Source organism: Chrysochloris asiatica, unplaced genomic scaffold (genome assembly GCF_000296735.1).
Source record: "Chrysochloris asiatica unplaced genomic scaffold, ChrAsi1.0 scaffold00071, whole genome shotgun sequence".
NCBI classification, from domain to species: Eukaryota; Metazoa; Chordata; class Mammalia; order Afrosoricida; family Chrysochloridae; genus Chrysochloris; species Chrysochloris asiatica.
Window position 1 is genome coordinate 12,254,425 of NW_006408589.1, and position 20,828 is coordinate 12,275,252.

The following is a 20,828-nucleotide window of genomic DNA, read 5'->3' on the forward strand; positions in this document are numbered from 1 at the left end:
CTGACTCGATGGCACCTAACAACAACAATGGGGCAAAATATTGTTTGATGCAGAAAGCATCAAAGAAGATGGAAGGAATACACAGAGTCACTATACCAAAAAGAAATGGCCAATGTTCAACCATTTCAAGAGGCAACATATGATCAAGAACAGATGGTATTAAAGGAAGAAGTTTAAGTTGCACTGAAGGCATTGGCAAAAAACAAGGCTCTAGGAACTGACGAAATACAAAGTGAAACTTGCAACAAACTTTGGAAACACTGAAGATATGCATTCATCTATGACAAGAAATTTGGCAGTCATCTACCTGGCCATATTTGTGCCCCATTCTAAAGAGAGGTAACCCAAGGGATTGTGGAAATTATTGAATTATATCATTAATATCACAAGCAAGTAAAATTTTGCTGAAGATAATTAAAAAAACCACTGCAACAGGGAACTGAAAGAAATTCAAGCTGGTTTCAGAAGGCTATGTGGAATGAGGGATATCATTGCTGATGTCAGATGGATCTTGGCTGAAAGCAGAGAATACAAGAAAGATGTTTACTTGTGCTTTATTGGCTATGCAAAGGTTTTCGACTGTGTGGATCATGACAAGCTATGGATAACATTGCAAAGAATGGGTAGTTTAGAACTCTTAATTGTGTTCAGGAGGAACCTGTGTATATACCAAGACGCAGTTGTTTGAAGAGAAAAAGAGGACACAGAATGGTTTAAAATCAGGAAAATTATGCATGATGGTTATATTCTTTTACCATACTTATTCAACCTGCATGCTGAGCAAATAATCTGAGAAGCTGGATTATATGAAATATAATATGATTTTGAGATTGAAGAAAGACTCATTAACTGTGATATGCAGATGATACAACCTGGCTTTCTGGAAGAGAAAAGGACTTAAAATGGTTATTGATGAAGATCAAAGACCCTAGCCTTCAGTATGGATTGCAACCCAATGTAAAGAAAACAAAAATCCTCACCACTGGACCAATAAATAACATCATGATAAATGGAGAAAAGACTGAAGTTGCCAAAGACTTCATTTTGCTTAGATCCACAATCAATACTCATGGAAGCAGCAGTCAAGAAATCAAACAATACATAGCATTAGGCCAATGTATTAGCCTAATTTTTTTAAAAAAGGTCTATTGAACTAGACCTTTTTTAAAAAAATTTTTATTGATTGATTGCACTAGACCACTGTAAAGTGTTCAAGAGCATAGATGTCACTTTGAGGACTATAGCATGCTTGACCCAAGCCATAGTATTTTCAATAGCCACATATGCATGTGAAAGTTAGACAATGAATAAGAAAGACCATAGAAGAAGTGAGGCATTTGAATTATGACATTGGATTCGAATATTCAGAGTACTATGGTCAGCTAGAAGACCAAACAAATTTATGTTGGAAATACTGCCAGAATGCTCCTTAGAAGCCTGGATGGTGAGAGGTCCTCTCTCATACTTCGAACATGTTATCGGGAGGAACCAGTCTCTGGAGAAGGACATTATACTTGGTAAAGTAGAAAGGCAGCGAAAAGGGGGAGACCTCAGTGAGATGGATTAGCACAATGGCAGCAGCAGTGGGCTGGCTCAAGTGTAACACTGTGAGGATGATGCAGGACAAGGGAGTGTTTTGTTTTGTTGTGCACAGGGTTGCTATGAGTTGGAGCCAACTGGATGGTACCTAACAACAACAACTAACTGTAAGGTTGGTAGTTCAAACTCACTAGCTGCTCTATGGGAGAAAGATGAGGCTTTCTGCTCCTATGAAGATTTATAGCCTAGGAAACCCTATATAAGGTCACTATGAGTTGGAACTGACTTGATGGCACTCAGTAGCAGCAGTAAATGCTCCACCAGCAAGAGTTGAGATCACCTCTTAACCTGATCAGTTGCCACAGGCTTGACTCTAGTTCGCTGACACCTTACATGTGTCAGAGTAGAACTGTGCTGCACGTTGTTGTTTTTATTTTGGAACTTTGTATTGTGAGTTGAGAGAAGGTTTACAGACAAGATTATCAGTTGTACATTCAACTAATAATACACTTCATGTCATCTCAATGATTGCAATCCCCTCCATGTAACAGCAGTTATCCTACTTCAGACCTATGGTTCATATTTCCATTCCACCTTCCTTCCCAGCTCTTCTGAACTATTGTCCTTAGGTAAACGTTGTCCTTTCGATCTTGAATGGCTGACCATTTCATGGTGAGCAAACCTTACTACTGTAGTTGTGAATGTTTTGTTTTTATCATTTTATTGTGCTTTTGATGAAAGCTTACATAACAAATTAGCTTTCCAATCAATAATTCATACACAAATTATTCTGTGATATTGATTTCAACTCCAGCAATATGTCAGCCTCCTCCTCCTTGCCTTCCCCTCCTTCTCCATGCCCACTCATCTGGTTTCTCTGTCCCTCCCTGCTATCTCATCTTTGGGGTAAATGTTGCTCTTTAGATCTCCCAGGGTTGATTAGAACTAAGAACTAAGGAGCACATTCTTCCCAGGTGTCACTATTTTATTGGTATTTTATAGGAATTGACTGGGTAGCAGTGGGTGGAACATTCTATTGGAACCCCCAGGAGGGTGTAAATGGTTCAAGTCTATCCGAGGCACCTTAGAAGAAAGACTTGGGAATCTACTTTGGAAAAATCAGTCATTGAAAGCCCTATGGAGCACAGTTGTAGTCTGACTCACATGGGTCGCCATGTCAGAATTGACTCCTCGGCAACTCGTAATATTCCATTAGATGGATACATTACAATTTGTTAAGCCATTCACAGTTTGTTTAGCCATTTATCAGTAGATAACCATTTGAACTATTTCCACTTTTTTAGTCATTAAGATGAAAGCTCCCGCAAATGTTTGTATAGATATGCTTTCATTTCTCTTAGACATACACCTGAGAGTGGAATTGCTAAATCACATGTAAGAATAAGATTATCTTTTGAAGAAACTGACAAGCTTTTCCAGAGTGGTTGTGCCATTTTACATTCCCTCTAATAATGGTGTGAGAGTTCACTTCTTCATTTAAACTTGATATTGGAATCCTGGTGTGGCACTGTAGGGTGAGCACTGGATTGCTATCTGCAAGGTCAGTGGTTCAAACCCACCAGTCACTCCTTGGAATTCCAATGCAGGGTCTCTATGAGTAGCAAACAACTGACTTGATGGCATTTAACAACAACCGTCAGTCTTTAAATCTAGTCCTTCTACTACATCTGTACTAATACCTCCTCGAGATTTTAATTTGCATTTTTCTGTTGAGGATTGTTTCATGTGCTTATTGACCATTCATATATTTCCATTTGTGAAATATGTCAGAAACTCTTGCCCATTTAAAAAAATTGTGTTGTTGATGGCATAGTAGTGGATCACGTGTTGGACGGCTAACTGCTAAGGTCATCAGCTCAAATCCACCAGCTGCTCTAAAGGAGAAAAGGGAGACTTACAACCTCAGAAACCCCACATAAGGTTGTTATGAGTTGGAATCAACTCGATGGCAGTGGGATTTTTGTTTTTAAATGTCCTATCTGTGGCACTGTAGGATAAATACTGGACCACATGGTCAATTTGAACTAAAAAGGTGGCAGTTCAAACCTAACAGCTGCTCCTTGTAAACCCTATACAGTGTCACTATGAGTTGGAATCAACTCTATGACACTTAACAACAACATCATCGTCCAAAGAACAGAGGTCTTAAATTTTGAAACAATCCAACATTTTTTCTTTTATATATTCTGCTTTTAATATTCTATCTAAATCTGAATTATCATTTTAAAAATGTTTTCGGCTTTTAATATTCCATGTAAATCCAATTTATCATTTTTTTCTTTTAATCTTCTATCTAAAAAATCTTTGCCTGCCCCAAGTCTGAAAAGCATTTCTCCTATATCTAAGAATTTTTAGCTTTAGCTTTTATGCTTATTAGCTTTATGATGCATAACAGAGTAATTTTTATATATGGTGTAAGGTAAGGGTCCTGGTGTGGCGCTGTGGGTTAATGCATCAGACTACAAAGCCATTGAACTGCAAGGTTGGCAGTTCAAACTCACCAGCTGCTCCTCAGAAACCCTATACAGGGTCGCTATGGGTTGGAACTGACTTGATGGCACTTAACAACAACAACAAGGTAAGGATCAATGTTTTTTTTCTCCCTTATAGATACCCAGTTGTTCCAGCACCATCCATTGAAGACACTTTATTTTAGGGACTACTCCTTTCCCCATGGACTCTAGGGTTGGAAGAATTGATGTGGCTAATTAGGCATCTATTACTAGTGGAGTGGCACACATAGCTAATGCACTTATCTACTGACTAAAAGGTTGGAGGTTTGAGTTCACCCAGAAGCACCTCAAAAGAAAACGCTTGTGATCTGCTTACAAAATCAATAAAATCAGCCATTGAAAACCTTATGGAACATGGTTCTACTCTGGCACACATGGAATCAAAGGAGTCCACTTGCTAGAAGCTGGTTTGTTAAGTTGTAATTTATCTTTAGTTCCATCTTTATTTCTTATTGACACTTATAACTGCTTGGTTTCTTATCAGTATGAGGCTGTGTTACCATGCTGAGCCAATAGAATTCCAGCCAAAGGCAGAGACTATGAAATTGAGCTAGCTGGCCCAGTGTGACTGTGGATAAATATAACAGGGTTTTCCCAGTAGGGAAAATAGATCTTGGATCACCGTATCCAATACTGTGATTAGAAGCTCCCCTGCACTTAGATGGAATTAGTTGGAGGGAACTTTGTTCTTCCTTTTTACCCCAACAGACCCAATATCTACCAATAAAATAGCCATTAAACATGTGATTACACAGGGAACAACTCCACAAAGGAATTCTGCAAAGCCAGATTAGCAAGTATTCATTGTGGGCTTGATTGGCTCTAGATGCTATGCTGAGGTCTAGCAGCTAGAGATAATGGAGATTATCTCCGTTTCACAGATGAAAATACTGAGGATCACATAGCTGACCTGTCTTGTCCAATGTCAAAAGAATACTAAATGGTGGATCTAGGATTCCAACCTAAGTTCCAACCCAGCTGAACTGTTAAGAGGTCAATTATTTTGCTCTAAGTATTTCCATAACAAAATACACTCCATCTTAACTGTAAAGAGAATAAAAGATAAACTAAAATAGACAATCTCTTTTCACCCATTGGCCTGGCAAAAATGATAATGCCAAGTGCTAGGGAAAGTAAGGAATCAGTCATACCTCTGTGGGAAGTGTCAATCAGAGCAGCCAATTCACACTCTGAAGTCAGTTTATCACTGTCTATTACATGGCGCTGTAGGATAAGCACTGGACCACAAGATTGGTTTGAATCGCAAGGCCGGCAGTTCAAACTCACCAACTGCCCCTTGAAAACCCTATACAGGGTCACTATGAGTTGGAACTGACTTGATGGCACTGCACAACATTAGGATTAAAAAGTACATTTTTAATATTAAGACAGTAGTTTGATTATAAGTGCTAGAAAGGGTGAAGGTAAATTTAAGGAGTAGGTGATAATACTGTTAAAATGTTCAGCTGCTAACTGAAAGGTTAGAGGTTTGAGTCTACCCAGAAGTGCTTCGCAAGAAATGTTTTGCAATATATTTCTGAAAGATTAACCATTAAAAACCATATGGAAGGATTAGTCACCCACAGCCTTCTCTGAGACCAGAAGAACTAGATGGTGTTCTGCTAACACTACTGACCACTCGGACCAGGGCCAAATAGAAAAAAGTCCCAGTTAGAATGGATAAAAAATATAGAATAAAAAAATTTTTTTTCTTTTAAAAGAGAACAGACTTACTGGTCTGAAAGAGTCTATATGAACTCCTGTGGCACTGTGGGTTAATATGCTGGACTGCAGGGTCGTTTGAACAGTAAGGTCAGTGGGTCAAGCTTACCAGCTGCTCCTCAGAAACACTATACAGGGACGCTATGAGTCAGAAGTGACTTGATGGCACTTAACAACAAAGGCTTGTCCTAAGGCAACTTTCTGACTTGAAACTGAAGACACTCTCAGAAGCCACCTTTTATTCAATTAATAGATGCTGTTGTTGTTAGTACTGTAGAGTCAGTTCTGACTCATAGTGAACCTACATAGGGCTTCCAAGGATTACCTGGTGGGTTTGAACTGACCTTGTGGTTCATAGTTTAGTGCTGATCCTACAGTGCTACATAAAACAAAAACACCTGGGAAGAATATGCTCCCTTATTTCTTAATTTTAACCAACCTCAGGAGTCCTGGTGTGGAGCTTATGGGTTAATATGGTGGAATACAAGGCTGCTTTCAACTGCAAGGTTGGCGATTCAAGCTCATTAGCCACTCCTGGGAAACCCTATATAGGGTCGGTATGGGTTGGAACCAACTTGACACCACACAACAACAACAACAACAATCAACCCTAGGAGATCAAAAGGGCAACATTTGCCCCAAACCAAAGATGAGCTAGTGGGGAGGGACAGAAAAACCAGATGAATGGAAACGGGGAAGGAGGGAGATAAGATGCTGACATATTGGTGGGGTTGAAATCAATGTCATGGGATAATTTGTGTATGGATTATTGATTGGAAAACTGATTTGTTATGTCAGCTTTCATCAAAAGCACAATAAAATGTTCAAAACTAAACAAAAGACAACATGGAGCACAGTCCTACTCTGACCCATGTTGGGTGGCAATGAACTGGAATCTAGACTCAATGACAATCGGTTCTTTTAAGCAGTACTCTCAGCTGTTGCTGGTAGAGTAATTTACTGCGGTGGCTGCTGCGTGCCGTTAAGTCGGTTCCAACTGAATAGGGTTTCCGAGGCTGTAAATCTTTATGGCAGCAGAAAGCCTCATCTTTCTCCTGCAGAGTGGCTGGCAGATTTGAACTGCTGACCTTGTGGTTAGCAGCCCAATGTGTAACCCACTCTGTTGCCAGGGCTCCTGGAGCATCTACTAGTTCAATCTTATTTGAGAATTAGTCTAAAAACACACATCAACCTAGGTTCTAGAAACACCTCTTTTCAATGTCTATGTTAGACAAACACACACGTTTCATAGTTAGCAAAATAGGTTGTTGTTGTTGTTAAGTACCGTGGAGTTGGTTCCGACTCATAGTGACCCTACACAGGGTTTCTGAGGCTGTAAATCTTTATGGGAACAGACCGCCTCATCTTTCTCCCGTGGAATAGGAGGGGGCTTAAAAAAATTTGTGAAAAATAGCATTGATACAATAGAATGAATGTGAAGCTAATGTTCTCCCATGTAAACTATCATATAATTCACAATAAAGCGTTAAAAAGAAAAAAACAAAACAAAACAAAAAATAGAATTGAAAGGGAATGGAATTTTTCCATGAATTTTTCATTCTAGCCTTGTGATCATTTCACCTATATTTTCTGATACGCTTAGAATTTTGCTTTGCTTGCAAAGTGGAATTGAAAGATAATGGAATTTTTCTGACTGCATGTAGTAACTAAACCTAACAAACAAAAGAAGGGACCAAAATGGTACACTAGGCCTTGGGTGCTGAGGGAGGAGTATGAATTAGAACCGGGGCAAGTGTCTAGGAGAACTCCACATTGGACAACAGCTCTGAGCAGGCACTAAAAAAAAGTCTCGCGACTGGGGGAGGGAACTGCAGATGGACTAACCCCAGTACAGCAGCTCTGGGATCCCCAGCCCTCTTTGTAAGTCAGTGTCTGGGGGAAGTTTGAATGGCAAGGGGTGGAGAGAGAGGGGGCCACAAAGGGAGAGAGAACAGAAGGCAGTTGCTAGGAGACGGTGTGAAAAGTCTCAACACAAGCTTGGAATTTGGCAGAAACCACTGATCTTGTGCCAGGGATTTGGCAGGCAGGTCCTGGGACTATTTCCGGCATCAGATCTTCACCCATATGAATCTCAGCACAGCTGAGCACAGCAGTGGTCCAGAGAGGGGGAGACAGCATGGGGAAACAGCAAGCTAGAGGAGAGAGAGGTAAGAGAGGAAGTGGGGGAGAAAGACCAAGAAAGAAATCTAGTGAATGATTGAGAAAGACAGGAGGGAGGAAAGTTAGATAGAAAGGGAGAAAGAACAAATAAGAGAATAAGAAATAAAGCAGAAGACAAAGGGAAGAGAGGGAGACTGAAGAGTTGAGGGAGAGAGGTAAAGAGGGAAGCTGAGGCAATTTAGAGAAAACCTAAAACAGACAAAACCTCAGAAATCTTGCCATAGTCTTTATCATAATGCAATAGTGAAGGAAAAAACGGGTTACCATCTACAGGGCCTGTGGGCCAAATCCAGCCCATTGCCTGTTTTTGGATAGTCCAACAGGAATGAATAGCTTTTATATTTTTAATGGTGAAAGAAAAGGTATTTGATGACTTGTGCAAATGATATCAAATGGAAGCTCCAGTGTCTGTTACCTGAGGTTCCCCTGGAAGGCAGATATGGCCATTTGTTTGCACATTGTCTATGGGGCTCTCATACCACAGAGGCAGAGGTGACAGTATGGCACCACAAAGCAAATCATTTCCCATCTAGTCCTTTACAGAAAACAGTTGCCAACCTCTGGAGTGAATTAAAGAGATCTTAAGACCGAAGGCCTCAAATAGGATTGTACTAAGAGTAGTAGTCCTGGTGTGGCGCTGTAGGATAAGCAATGGACTGCTAACTGCAAGGTTGGTGGTTAAAACCTACCAACTGCTCCTTGGAAACTCTACACAGTGTGGCTATGAGTCAAGAGTCAACTTGACAACAACAGAAAAATAATGTTTTAAACCCTATACAGGATCTTTATGAGTTAGAACTGACTCTGAGTCAGAACTGACTCACCAGCAATTAACATAACAATAAAAATGAAGACCTGGTGTGTCCTTGTGGGATAAAGACTGGACTGCTAAATGCGATGTCAGTGGTTCAAACCTACCAACTGCTCCTTGGAAACTCTACACAGTGTGGCTATGAGTCAAGAGTCAACTTGACAACAACAGAAAAATAATGTTTTCGTTAGGTGCAACTGAGTTGATTTTGACCTTAGGTGACACAGTAGAACTGACCCATAAGATTCTTTTTTTTTTTTTTGGTCCCCAGAAAATTCTTTATGGGAGATTACCAGTCCTTTTCTCCTGTGGCAGATGGTGGGTTCGGAGTGCCAACCTTAAGGTTCACTGCCAAGTGCTTAACCATTGTGCCACCAGGGATCCTTAGAATAATAAAAGAGAAGAGTTATTGAGTGCACGCTCTTGTCAAGGGCTGTGGTAAGTGCTCACCATGTATAATTTGATGAAAACACCCCATGATGCAGTCGTTAGTATTTTAAAAAATCTCTTTCAGAGAAGAGGAACTGGAGGTGTAGAGCTGTGGTTCTAAACAGCCCAGGTCGTTCATTAGAATCACCCGCGAAGCTTTTAAAACATACTTAAGTTCAGGCCACACCCAGACCGTGGCTCTCACAGTAAATTGATTGAGCTACACTAGGAATTCACTCCTGTCTGCTTTGAAAGCGCACCCACTGGCGCCCAATCTATACTTCCTCCCAAATGGCACAGTTCCTACCTAGGCTGTGGTCATTCCTTCCTAGATGGGGTTTGCACTTTTCCATTCCAGGAAGCAATGTTCCTTCTCTTTTTCCTAATAATGTCTGCACTTACTGAGCTTCTACTATGTACTCTGCACTTAATCCTCATCAAACCAAAACACAAAACAGTTGCTGTCAATTGATCCTGACTCATGGTGCCCCCATGAGTGTCACAGTAGAATTGTGCTTTGTAGTGGCTGATTCTTTTGGAAGTAGATTGTCAGGGCTTTCATCCAAGATGCCTCTGGGCAGATTCAAATTGTAATCTTTTAGATAATAGCTAAATGCATTAATTGTTTGTACCACCCAAAGATTCTAATCTTCACTCCAAACCACTGCCATCGGATGGATTCTGATCGTGAGTAACCCTACTGGACAAACGACGTATTGCATTGGGCAAATCTGCTGCACAGGAACTTTTTAAAGTATTGAAGAGCAGAGATGTCTTGAGGACTAAGGTGCGCCTGACCAAGGCCATGGTGTTTTCAATAGCCTCATATGGATGTGAAAGCTGGACAGTGAATAAGGAAGATCGTAGAAGAATTGATGCCTTTGAGTTGTGGTGTTGGAGGAGAATACTGAAAGTGCCATGGACTGCCAAAAGAACCAATAGATCTGTTTTGGAAGAAGCGCAGCCAGAGTGCTCCTTGGAGGCCAGGATGGCTAAGCTTCATCTCTCATACTTTGGACATATTGTCAGGAGGAAACAGTCGCTGGAGAAGGATGTCATGCTGGGTAAGGTGGAGGGTCAGAGAAAAAGAGGAAGACCCCTAACGAGATGGATTGGCCAGGTGGCATCATTGATGGACTCAAGTGTGGCAGCGGTAGTGAGGTTGGCCCAGGATCGGACATTGTTTCGTTCTGCTGTGCATGGGGTCGCTATGAGTCGGTTCCGACTTGATGGCACCTGACAACAACAACATGGGGTTTCTGAAGTCCTGGTGTGGCGCTCTGGGTTAATATGCTGGACTGTAAAGTTGGTTTGAACTGCAAGGTCAGTGGTTCAAGCTCACCAACTGTTCCTCAGAAACCACATACAGGGTCACTATGGGTCAGAATCAACTTGATGGCACACAACAACAACACAGGGTTTCTGCGAATCACAAGGTTATCAGTTCAAACCTACCAGTTGGTTCTTGGAAACACTATACAGGGTCACTATGAGTCAGAACCAATTCGATGGCATGTAACAACAACATAGGGTTTCCATCTTTCTTCCAAGGAATGGCTGGGGTGGGTTCGAACTATGGATCTTTTATTTAGCTGTAAAGCACTTTGATCATTAGGCTCCCAGGGCTTCTTCTAATCTTCAGTTGTTACGTGCTGTTGCATCAGTTCCAACTCACAGTGACCCTGTATAGGGCTTCCAAGGAATGTCTGGCACGTTTGAACCACTAACCTTGCAGTTAGCAGTTCACTGCTTATATTAAAGTATCAAACCAGGACTCCTCTAATCTTCAGTTGCTACTGTTGGTCTGTGCTGTCGAGTCAGTTCCGACTCACAGTGACCCCATATAAGGTTCCCAAGGCTATATAAATCTTTATGAGCAGAAAGTCTCATCTTCCCTGGAGCGGCTGGTGGATTTGAACTGCTGACTTGTGGTTTGCAGTCTAACATGTAACTCTCTACTCCACCAGGGTTCCATGTAATCTTCGGTGGTGGTGGTGTGCTGGAGTCAGTTCCGACTCATAGTGACCCTGTATAGGGTTTCCAAGGGTGTATATCTTTATGGGAGCAGAAAGCCTCATCTTTCTCCCACAGAACAGCTGGTAGTTTCAAACTACTGACCTTGAGACTAGCAGCTCAACTCATAACTACTACGCTACCAGAGCTCCTTGTAATCTTCAGTTGTTGTTGCTAAGTACCGTGGTGTCGGTTCTGACTCATAGTGACCCTGCATAGGATTTCCAAGGCTGTAAATCTTTACGGGGGCAGAACGCCTCATCTTTCTCCCACGGAACCACTGGTAGTTTCGAACTGCTGACCTTGATGTTGGCAGCCTGACTCATAACCACTATGCTACCAGAGCTCCTTGTAATCTTCAGTTGTTGTTGTTATGTGCCATGGAATCAGTTCCGACTCATAGCGACCCTGTACAGGGTTTCCAAGGCTGTAAATCTTTACAGGAGCAGAAGGCCTCATCTTTCTCCCGAGAGACAGCTGGTAGTTTCGAACAGCTGACCTTGCGGTTAGCAGCCGGATTTGTAACCACTACGCTACCAGAGCTCCTTTGTAATCTTCAGTAGTAGCTTTTAATTAGTTTTTTCCAATGACCATTCAAGTCAGTATGACTTACCCATTTCCCCTGTGAGGCTCAGAGATGATTACAATGACCTGTGTAATTTGGGAAGTCAGGGCATTGGATTCCCTGGAGAGGGAGGAGAGTGACCGGAAAGGAGTGTGGTGTAAACTTCTGGATGCTGGTATTGCTCAGATTCTAGATGTGCATGTTCGTACATGGGTAGCTAGGTCTTGATTCTAGGTCAGCATTTCCTAAAGTGAGTGGTGAGATCTTTCTGTTGGTATATAGGAAATTAGACAGCACTGAGTCAGACAGCAAGAAAGTTGTCCTTTTTCAATTCTTTTCCAAACCTTCTGATTCCATCAAGGATAAAGTCTTGCCTTGGCAGTGGTTTATGAAACAGTTTTGAAACACTTCCTTTTGAATAATGGGAGAGAAGATTTCAAGGCTTAGAGGCTTAGCAAGTAATATATCTACTTATTTTTGTTAAATGCCGTCGATTCGGTTCTGACTCATGGTGACCCTGTATAGACAGGGTTTCCAGGGAAAGACTGGTAGGTTTGAATCACTGACCTTGTGGTTCAAACTGACCTTGTGGTCCAGTGCTTATCTTCTAGCACAATACCAGGACTCCCCATTACTTTTTTGTTTTCATTCACTTAATTTTCCAGTTACATTCTGAGGTAGTCTTAGCTTACTGTGAACCTAATAACCATCCCTCTGGTACCTTGAATTTTCTTGATATGGCATTTCTATCCAAAGTCTTCTTAATTCTCACCAAGTGATTGGGTTTATGTTAACCATTCAAATAAGGTATATAGGACTCTAAGGCTGGTATTGGTTAGCTTTGCCATCCAGCTAGGCTTAAAAGGAGCCATCTTAGCAGCAGGAATGGGAGATCCCAGGACCATCAAGAAGGAAGAACATGAATGGAGCATGAGATCCTACCTAGAAAAACAGTGACAGCAGAGGCGACAGCATGGAGAGACAGAGCAGCTGCAGGCTCTAGACCCATGAACTGCGAATGAAGCCAAGGGACCACATGGCTGAGAGGTCAGAGACAAGAGTGAGGCATGCCTGCAGTGTGGCAGATAAGAGGCGTTCCTGACTGGAGAACTCTGCATCTTCATTTGATTTTGATCCTGAATTACACCCTGTTAATTTCCCTAATAAACCCCATGTTGCTTAAGTGCTATAGAGTTGGTTCCAACTCATAGTGACCCTCTATAGGTTTTCCTAGAAGCAGCTTAAAAGTTTGAACCGCCAACTTTGTGGTTCCAACCGACCTTTCAGTCCAATGCTTTATTCCATAGCACCATAAACCCCATAATACTGAGTATTGTTATGAGTTCTGTGTCACCACTGAAATGGATTATTGAACCTAGGTATGAAGTGGAGAGTGCTGTGGGGGGTATGGTTGGTATCAGAAAAGACTAAGGAAGGTTGTAAGGTGGAAGCATATGCTTCATAGGACTCAGCCTTGGGTTGATTTTGAGTTTGATTCTCTTTCCCCCTTGTGAAACCAGGGGATGTCAGACATGGTTCCCACATGGTTTTTGCAATCTCTAATTTCCTCAAACCAAAGGTCTCATATTTATTAATCTCTTAATTTAGAAGCATAAGAACAAAGGAAGAAACTAGAAGCTTTCCAATAAATATTCAATTGACCAGATGGCTATAAAATTTTAAATTTGATATGGTGGAACGGTAATCATTCTTCTCCAGTGTCTTCTCTTGAAGTGGTACCTGATTTTATGACCAGTTTTCATTCTAATCCATTGGAAATGGGATGATTCTGCTTTTGTTTTTTGGCAAAAAAATCTCTTAATCCTTAAAGTTTTACAAGAAGACATAGTGAAGATGAAAGACAGTCACACTCACACGATGGCGGAGAAAGGGAGATCCTAAATTCTTTCTAACAAAACCCTGATACATACATACATATATATAAATATATATATATATATATATTATATCCACCACTTGTCTGTCAGTTTGTCATACTTTGATGGCTTGTGAGTTGTTGTGATTCTGGAAGCTATGCCACTGGTACTTTAAATACCAGCAGGGTCACCCATAGTGGACAGGTTTTAGATGAGCTTTTAGATGAAGACAGACTAGGAAGAAGGAGAGACGAACTACTATTCAGTAGGATATTTAGTCACTGAAAACCTTATTAATTACAGAGAAACACTGTCAGATATAGTGCCAGAAAATGAGCCCCTCAGGTTGGAAGGCACTCAAAAGGCAACTAGGGAAGAGCTGTCTCCTCAAAGTAGAGTTGGCCGTGATGACGTGAATGGAATAAAGTCCGTGGGAGTAAAGCCTGCGGGACCTTCATCTGCTGATGGGGCACAACTCAAAATGAGGAAGACCCCCCAGTGAGGTGGAGTGGTAAAGTGGTAGCATCAAAGGGCTCAACTGTGGTAACAATTGTGAGGTTGGCCCAGGACAGGGCACTGTTTCATTCTGTTGTACATAGGGTTGCTATGAGTCGGTACTAATATACATACATATATATATATATAAAACAGACCTCATTTCCCAAGCTCCCTTGCAGTTAAGGAGACCACAAGGCTAAGCTCAGCCAAGGAGAAGCAAGAAGTTGCTGGGTGAAATGTTCAGGAGCACTCCTTGATCAAATGTACACAGACACATCCTTTTGTCTTTCCTCTTTCCTGATGATTGGTGGACTTAATGGCTGGTGACCCAGCAGCCGCCTTGGGCTATGAGGCAACCTTGATGAGGGAAGTCACACAATAAGGAAAAGAGTGTAAGAGAAAGTGAGGCCGAGCCTTGGTTCCTAGAACAACGTGGACCTCCCAAAGGAGCCTTGGCTTGCCTCCTCCCATTCTCTTTTCATGTAAGAAAGAAAGAAATTTCTACCTTATCTTAGTCTGTTATTCCTGCCCATCCGACTTTAATTTGTAGCAAATTACACTTAATTTCCATTTACAGTAATATAAAGCTTCTTAGAATTTCTTTTTAAATGAAAATAAATGTAAGAGCATCAAAACAAAGATGACTGTGAAATATCACACCTATGGCCAAGGAGTTGATGCTGACTCATAGTGACCCTAGATAGGGTTTCCGAGACCGACAGTCTCATCGTTCTCCCATAGAGTGACTGGTAGGTTTGAACTGCTGACCCTGAGGTTTGCTTATCCTACAATGCCACCAGAGTTCCATGTGAAATATCTCCTTATGTGTGAAATAACACAGGTGACAGACACGTGACAACTTAAAAAGGGATTTTAGGAATCATTGTACCAGGCTATATATTGCGTTGTTGTCTGTAGAGAATCCATGAGGAGAGAGATTATCAGTTTTCCCAGGAGAATCCTCTTGATTGCCCTGGTGTTTGGGGATCTCATCCCTGGGCTCAGGTCCAAGTCAGGCCAGTTCCTGAAGCCCAAAGGAAGCTTCACTTACCAGCTATTTTCCAGGGTCCGTGTGCTGCTCCTTTCCTCTTGCCTCTTCTCTAACTCCACTGCTGTCTGTTCCAAGAGAGCAGACACTGCATCCTGCAAAGACAAGCTGATGAGTTCATCTGGTCTACCCTGACCGGTTCTACCTGGCAGGAACTAGTGCTTCTCAGAGTTGTGACTCTCGCTGTGAACTGAGGGTATAAGTGAAGACCGGAGTGATTAAATGTTTTACCAAGGTTACTTGGTAAATGAGAAACTCTAATCATACCAGAAGTTCTTCAGAGACTATTCCCTGCATACACAGTCCTGATATGATACTGTAGCACTGTAAGGTTGGCAGTTCAAATCCACCAGTCCCTCCTTAGAAACCCTATACAGGATCACTATGAGTTGGAACTGACTTGATGGCACTTAACAAGAAGAAGCAGTGTTCTGGAAGACAGTAAAGTTTTGTATAGTAGTAAATGAGACAAAATTCTAAGTTTCTGTATAGTAGGAGATCATAGTAGAGCCAGGGGGAATCAACACATGAATCATCAATAATTAAGAGTGATGAGTAAGGTAAGCATTAGAGGTATGGGGGCAAAGGCGGACTGACAAAACAACTTGGGGGCTGCATTCCAGGGAGGCTTCCTGGAGAAAGACCATCTACACTGAAAGAGACTTGTAGTGGGGAACTCTGTGTGACTTGAGAAAGTTATTTACCCTTTTTGAGACTTCATTTTCTCTAATAATTACTACAAAAGGCTATTAATGAACAGAAACTATGTATAAGAGATATCCAGAAGAGTACTTAGCACATAATTGGCACTCAATAAATGACAGCTAACAGTAAAGCAAACCTGGGATCTGGTGGTTTTCTGAATATATGGTTGCCTTGCAATTTTTTTTGGTAGTGTGGGCCAGTCTGGATAATAATCCCTGAAATTTTCTTTTGGGGAAAGGCAAAGAGAATTGAAAAGGATTGAACGCATGGTATATATACCAGGTATCCTTTTTAATGGTTAGCATGTAGTATTTATTTAATTTTTGCAGCCATCCTGGTAAGTCGGAGAAATGGGAATGGGCAAGTAAGGTGCCTAGGATTCATGTTTCTTACCCAAGGTCCTGTACAATAAGTGGAGGAGTCTGTTTTTAAGTTGGTCAACTCTTACAGCTCACTGTCTCCTTTTTGGAGTGAGAGAGACCTAGGTTTGAGACCTATCTTTGTGACTTATTACATGTAGATCCTTAGATGTTTGTCTTGGTCAACTGCATGCAATAAAAAGGACAATGCCTAACAAAGAGGGAAAAACAGTAAGTAATAAATACAGTAAGTGATGGTGATACTGCAAGAAGAAGAAGAAAAGGGGCAGGAGGGAAACAATAGACCTCCTTCTCACCCCCTTGTCCTTGCCCACATAGCTCAGCCTATCCTCTTCATTGAAATTCCGGGCAGTGATTGTCCAAGGTATCCAAGTACTGACAAAGGGAAGGACACTAAAGAGAACTGCAAGACAACCTGGATTGTAAGCACATTCTATTTGACTTTTTGATATGGCCAGGAGCCATGAATCAGGAATCATCCAAAAAACAGTTACTCACTGTGATACTCAGTGAATTACTTCTTTTGGCTGATGGGTCTGTATAAGAAAAGGTGAGTAAAGATGTTGACTGATAGGATTCAGTTGTAAATTACTGTTAGCAGTGTTAACTGTGAATGCACAAACTTGGAAATCTAATGAGAGGATTGGTCAGTTTTGTCATCCTGCTGGGTTTAAAATAAGCCATGTCAGAAGCAGGGGGTGGAGGTGGGACTCAATCTCACTACCAACAAGGAAGAAGTGCCAGGAGACAAAGCTGTGATACAGCTGTGGTGTGCAACAGCAATACCAAGAGCCAAAGCACGAGACAGAGCAGTGGACTTCCCACCCACGTAGCAAGTAAAGCTGAGGGAATTTGGGCAGGAGGCTTACTTGTGGAGTGGGGTGCCACCAGGCATTTAATTGAGGGAGCCTGGGTTGCTGACATAAGGGGCTTGAGCTTAATGCCTTTGGGTTGAGGAGTGGAGTGTCCTTGGGGAATTTATCAGCTGCTCTAAAAGAGCTTTGTAATATTGCTTGAGCAGGGTTGAGGTCAGACCAAGGGGCAGAGGGCCAGAGAGCCACCTGTCCGTGGACATGGCTGAGAAAAAGGCGGCTTTCCTGATTGGAAGAATTATCTTTGAGCATTTTTGACTCTGAACTGTAACCTGTTAACTTCCCTAATAAGCCCCATAATTGTGAGTTCTGTGTGGAAATTGTGATGAATTCTTGATCCAACTGAGAGAGAAAGTGTGCTGTGGGAGGCATGGTTGGTGTCAGAACTGTTAAGGAAGGCGGCAGGTGGAGGCATATCTGATCTCATCCTCACAGGCATCGGCCTTGGGCTGATGCTGACTCTCCTTCTACCTTATGAGGTCAGAAGATGCTACCCCCATGCTATTTTCACAAGTAGCTTCACTGTTCAGCTGGGAACTGGCCAGTCTACTCTACTTAAGCCAGCAGATGTAGGCTTTTCAAGTACATGAAACAGTTTAAAGATATTTTAACAAGTTAAAATGTGCTACAACCAAATGAAAACAGTACATATTTTAAAACTAAAACTAGGCATATGTGAGATTGTTGTTGTTGTTAAGTGTCGTCAAGTCGATTCTGACCCATAGAGACCGTCTATAGGGTTTCCGAGGAGCAGCTGGTGGTCTTGAACCACTGACCTTGCAGTTCAAACGGCTTTATGTGAAATTAACAACAGTTAAATATATCATGCAGTGACCAACTACTCTTTCCCTGTATTTTCAAAAATCTTCCTAATAATTATTCTATACTTGTTGTTAAGTGTCACAGAGTTGGTTCTGACTTCTAGCAACCCTCTGTAGGGTTTCTGAGGCTTTTTAAGTCTGGCAGCAGAAACCCTCATCTTTCTCCTGAGAAGCAGTGGGTGGACTCGAACCACAAATCTTGTAGTCAATAATCTAGTACTTATTCTACAGAGCCACTGTACTTGCATAAGGATAGAGGCTCAGAGAAGTGAAATGAATGATCCCTGTTATCCAACTAACACACCCAGATGTTTTGACTCTAAGGCGCTGACCTTCTCATGACTTCCTCCTGCTTCTATATAAACCCCTTTATGTAGCTCATGGTGTGTCTCTGTGGGATAAAGCACTGCACCGCAAGAGTGGTTTGAACCACTAGTTTGGTGGTTCAAACTCACCAGCTGCTCCTCAGAAACCGTATACAGGCTTGCTATGAGTCGGAACTGACTCGATGGCACTTAACAACAAATGTGTCTGATAAAGAGCCTGGCAGCTAGTGGATTACAAACTCGGCCGTTAACTGCAGGTCAGTAGTTTGAACCTACCATCACTCCATGGGAGAAAGATAAGGCTTTCTGCTACCATAGAAACTTACAGCCTTGGAAACCCTATAGAGGGTTGCTGTGAGTCAGAACTGACTCGATGGCACACAACCACCACCATGTATTTCATGGGGTCCTGGTCTGGTGCTGTAGGATAAGCACTGGATGGCTAACTGCAAGGTTGGCAGTTTGAACTCACCAGTTGTTCCACAGAAACCCTATACAGGATTGCTATAGGTAGGACTTACTTGATAGCATTTAACAACAAGTATCTCACAAGAGTCCTGGTAGCACAGTGGTTAAGTGCTTCACTGATAACTGTAAGGTTAGTGGTTTGAACCCACCAGCTATTCTGGGGGACAAAAATGTGGCTGTTAGCTTCTGTAAAGAATGTTGTTGTTGGAAAGGGCCATTGAGTTGGTTCCAACTCATAGCGACCCTGTATGGGGTTTCTGAGGAGCATCCTTGCAAACCCTCTAGAAAAGTTTTAGTTTGTCCTATACGGCCGCTATGAGTTGAAATCCACTTGATGAGTGGGTTAGAACAGGTTAGAACAGGTTATCTATCTTGCAGAGGGTAGAGGTGGTTCAGTGGTCCATGTAGGAGAACCGGATTTGTTTCCTGGCCAGTGTCTCTCATGCACCACTACTGCCTGTTAGTCAGTAGAGGCTTATATGTTGCTATGGTGCTGCACAGATCAGTGGAGGTCCCAAAGTAAGATGCTCTAGAAAGTAAGGCCTGGCAATCTGTTTCTGAAAAATCAGTCAATAAAAAACAATATGGATCTTGACGGTCCAGTTCTCAACTGATGGTGGGGATGGTGCAGGGCCAGGATGCATTTTGTTCTGTCACACACGAAGTTGCCATGAGTTGGGGAAGGATTCAATCACAGCTAACAACTATAGCAATAGATCTTGTACATAGCAGGTGCTCAATAAAGGTTAATTGTCTATCTTTCATAGGCTTCTCCACATTTCTTCATTTTGATTAAAAATACATCCTGAATTAAGGTTTTCATCAGGCACATTTAGTTAGGAAAAGACCAAGGCTGTTAAACAACGTACTGAAGGGAGCGCAAAGCACAAATGGGGTGATACCTGCTCCTCAGTAGAGCCTGCTTCTTGTCTGCCCTCCTCTCCCCTCACCCCCTGACCAGTCTCTATCCCATTTTCCCACCTCTGGTGCCCATCCATCTCGTTCCTGGGGGAAGCTTCCCTATTCCTACATCCAGAGGTTGGATGTGGGAGGGTGGAGTAGACCTGGATCTGAGCTCACCGTGCTTTCAGGTCCTGGGGAGCGTCCAGGGGCTTCCACTGGTTTAGGCTCTCGGGATTGTTTCTTCAAGTATTTGTAGCTCAGGAGGTTGTACCAGCGAGTTGACCTCTCCCCAGATCGGCAGACCTCAGCCAGGCTGATCTGGGCACCTCCCTGTCAAGGATGAACAAAGAGCGTATCAGCAGGGGAAGACAAGGTATTCTGGGGAATTAAGTAAGGGAAACATCAATCAAGGTGACATGGGAAATCCTGGGTGGGGTCAGCAGTTAACATGTCTGACTGCTAAACTAAAAGGTTGGCAGTTTGAGTCCACCCATTTGCAAATTATGAAAAAAAAAGCCTGGTCATCTATTTCTGAAAAATCAAGTCATTGAAAACTCAGAATCCACCCCACAGTACCTAGTAGAACTAGGTGAGATGGAGGGTCTCTGGGAAAGAAAGGACTAGTTGCTAACAATCTTCAATAACTCACTACTCACTCACTCACACACATACTCCACTCACTGGCTTATTCACTTATCAAAGCTTTATTGAGCACTGTGTCAATCATACTGAGCACCAGGCTTAATGTTAGGTACGGGGGCTAAATGATTGTCCCCACATGGCTCCACCTCCTTGGAGCTAACCATCTACCAAGGAACTCAGACACTGAAGAAGTAAGAAGAAAACTGCTAAAACTTATCCATAACAAGAGATTTAAAAACTATACTAGAGTCCCTTAAACAAATAATAAATAAGGGGGAATCTGATGCAGACCATGCAGACCCAGTCAGGAGTTCAAGGCCCTGTAGGCCCAAGCGTTGCTGACCGTTCAAACCATAGGCTCTGAGGATTAGACTTTAGCCACCTAGTTGACATAGCAAAATGTCCCTCATCTGATTATTCAGTTATGCTGGTTAGTAATTCCATACATGAGCCCTGGATACCCACAGATAAATGTAAAAACCTTCCCTAAAAGC

General features: G+C 42.1%; 1 protein-coding gene across 1 annotated transcript in view; it reads right to left on the bottom strand.

Moving 5' to 3' along the window:
• WWC1 (WW and C2 domain containing 1) overlaps positions 1-20,828 on the bottom strand; it is a 235,908-nt gene that overhangs the window by 17,911 nt on the left and 197,169 nt on the right. Inside the window, exons 16-17 of the mRNA XM_006864838.1 lie at positions 19,870-20,022; positions 15,221-15,312 (exon numbers count right to left, since the gene is read on the bottom strand). Of these exons, the coding sequence (XP_006864900.1) occupies positions 15,221-15,312; positions 19,870-20,022 (245 nt within the window). The remainder of the gene's footprint in view (positions 1-15,220; positions 15,313-19,869; positions 20,023-20,828) is intronic.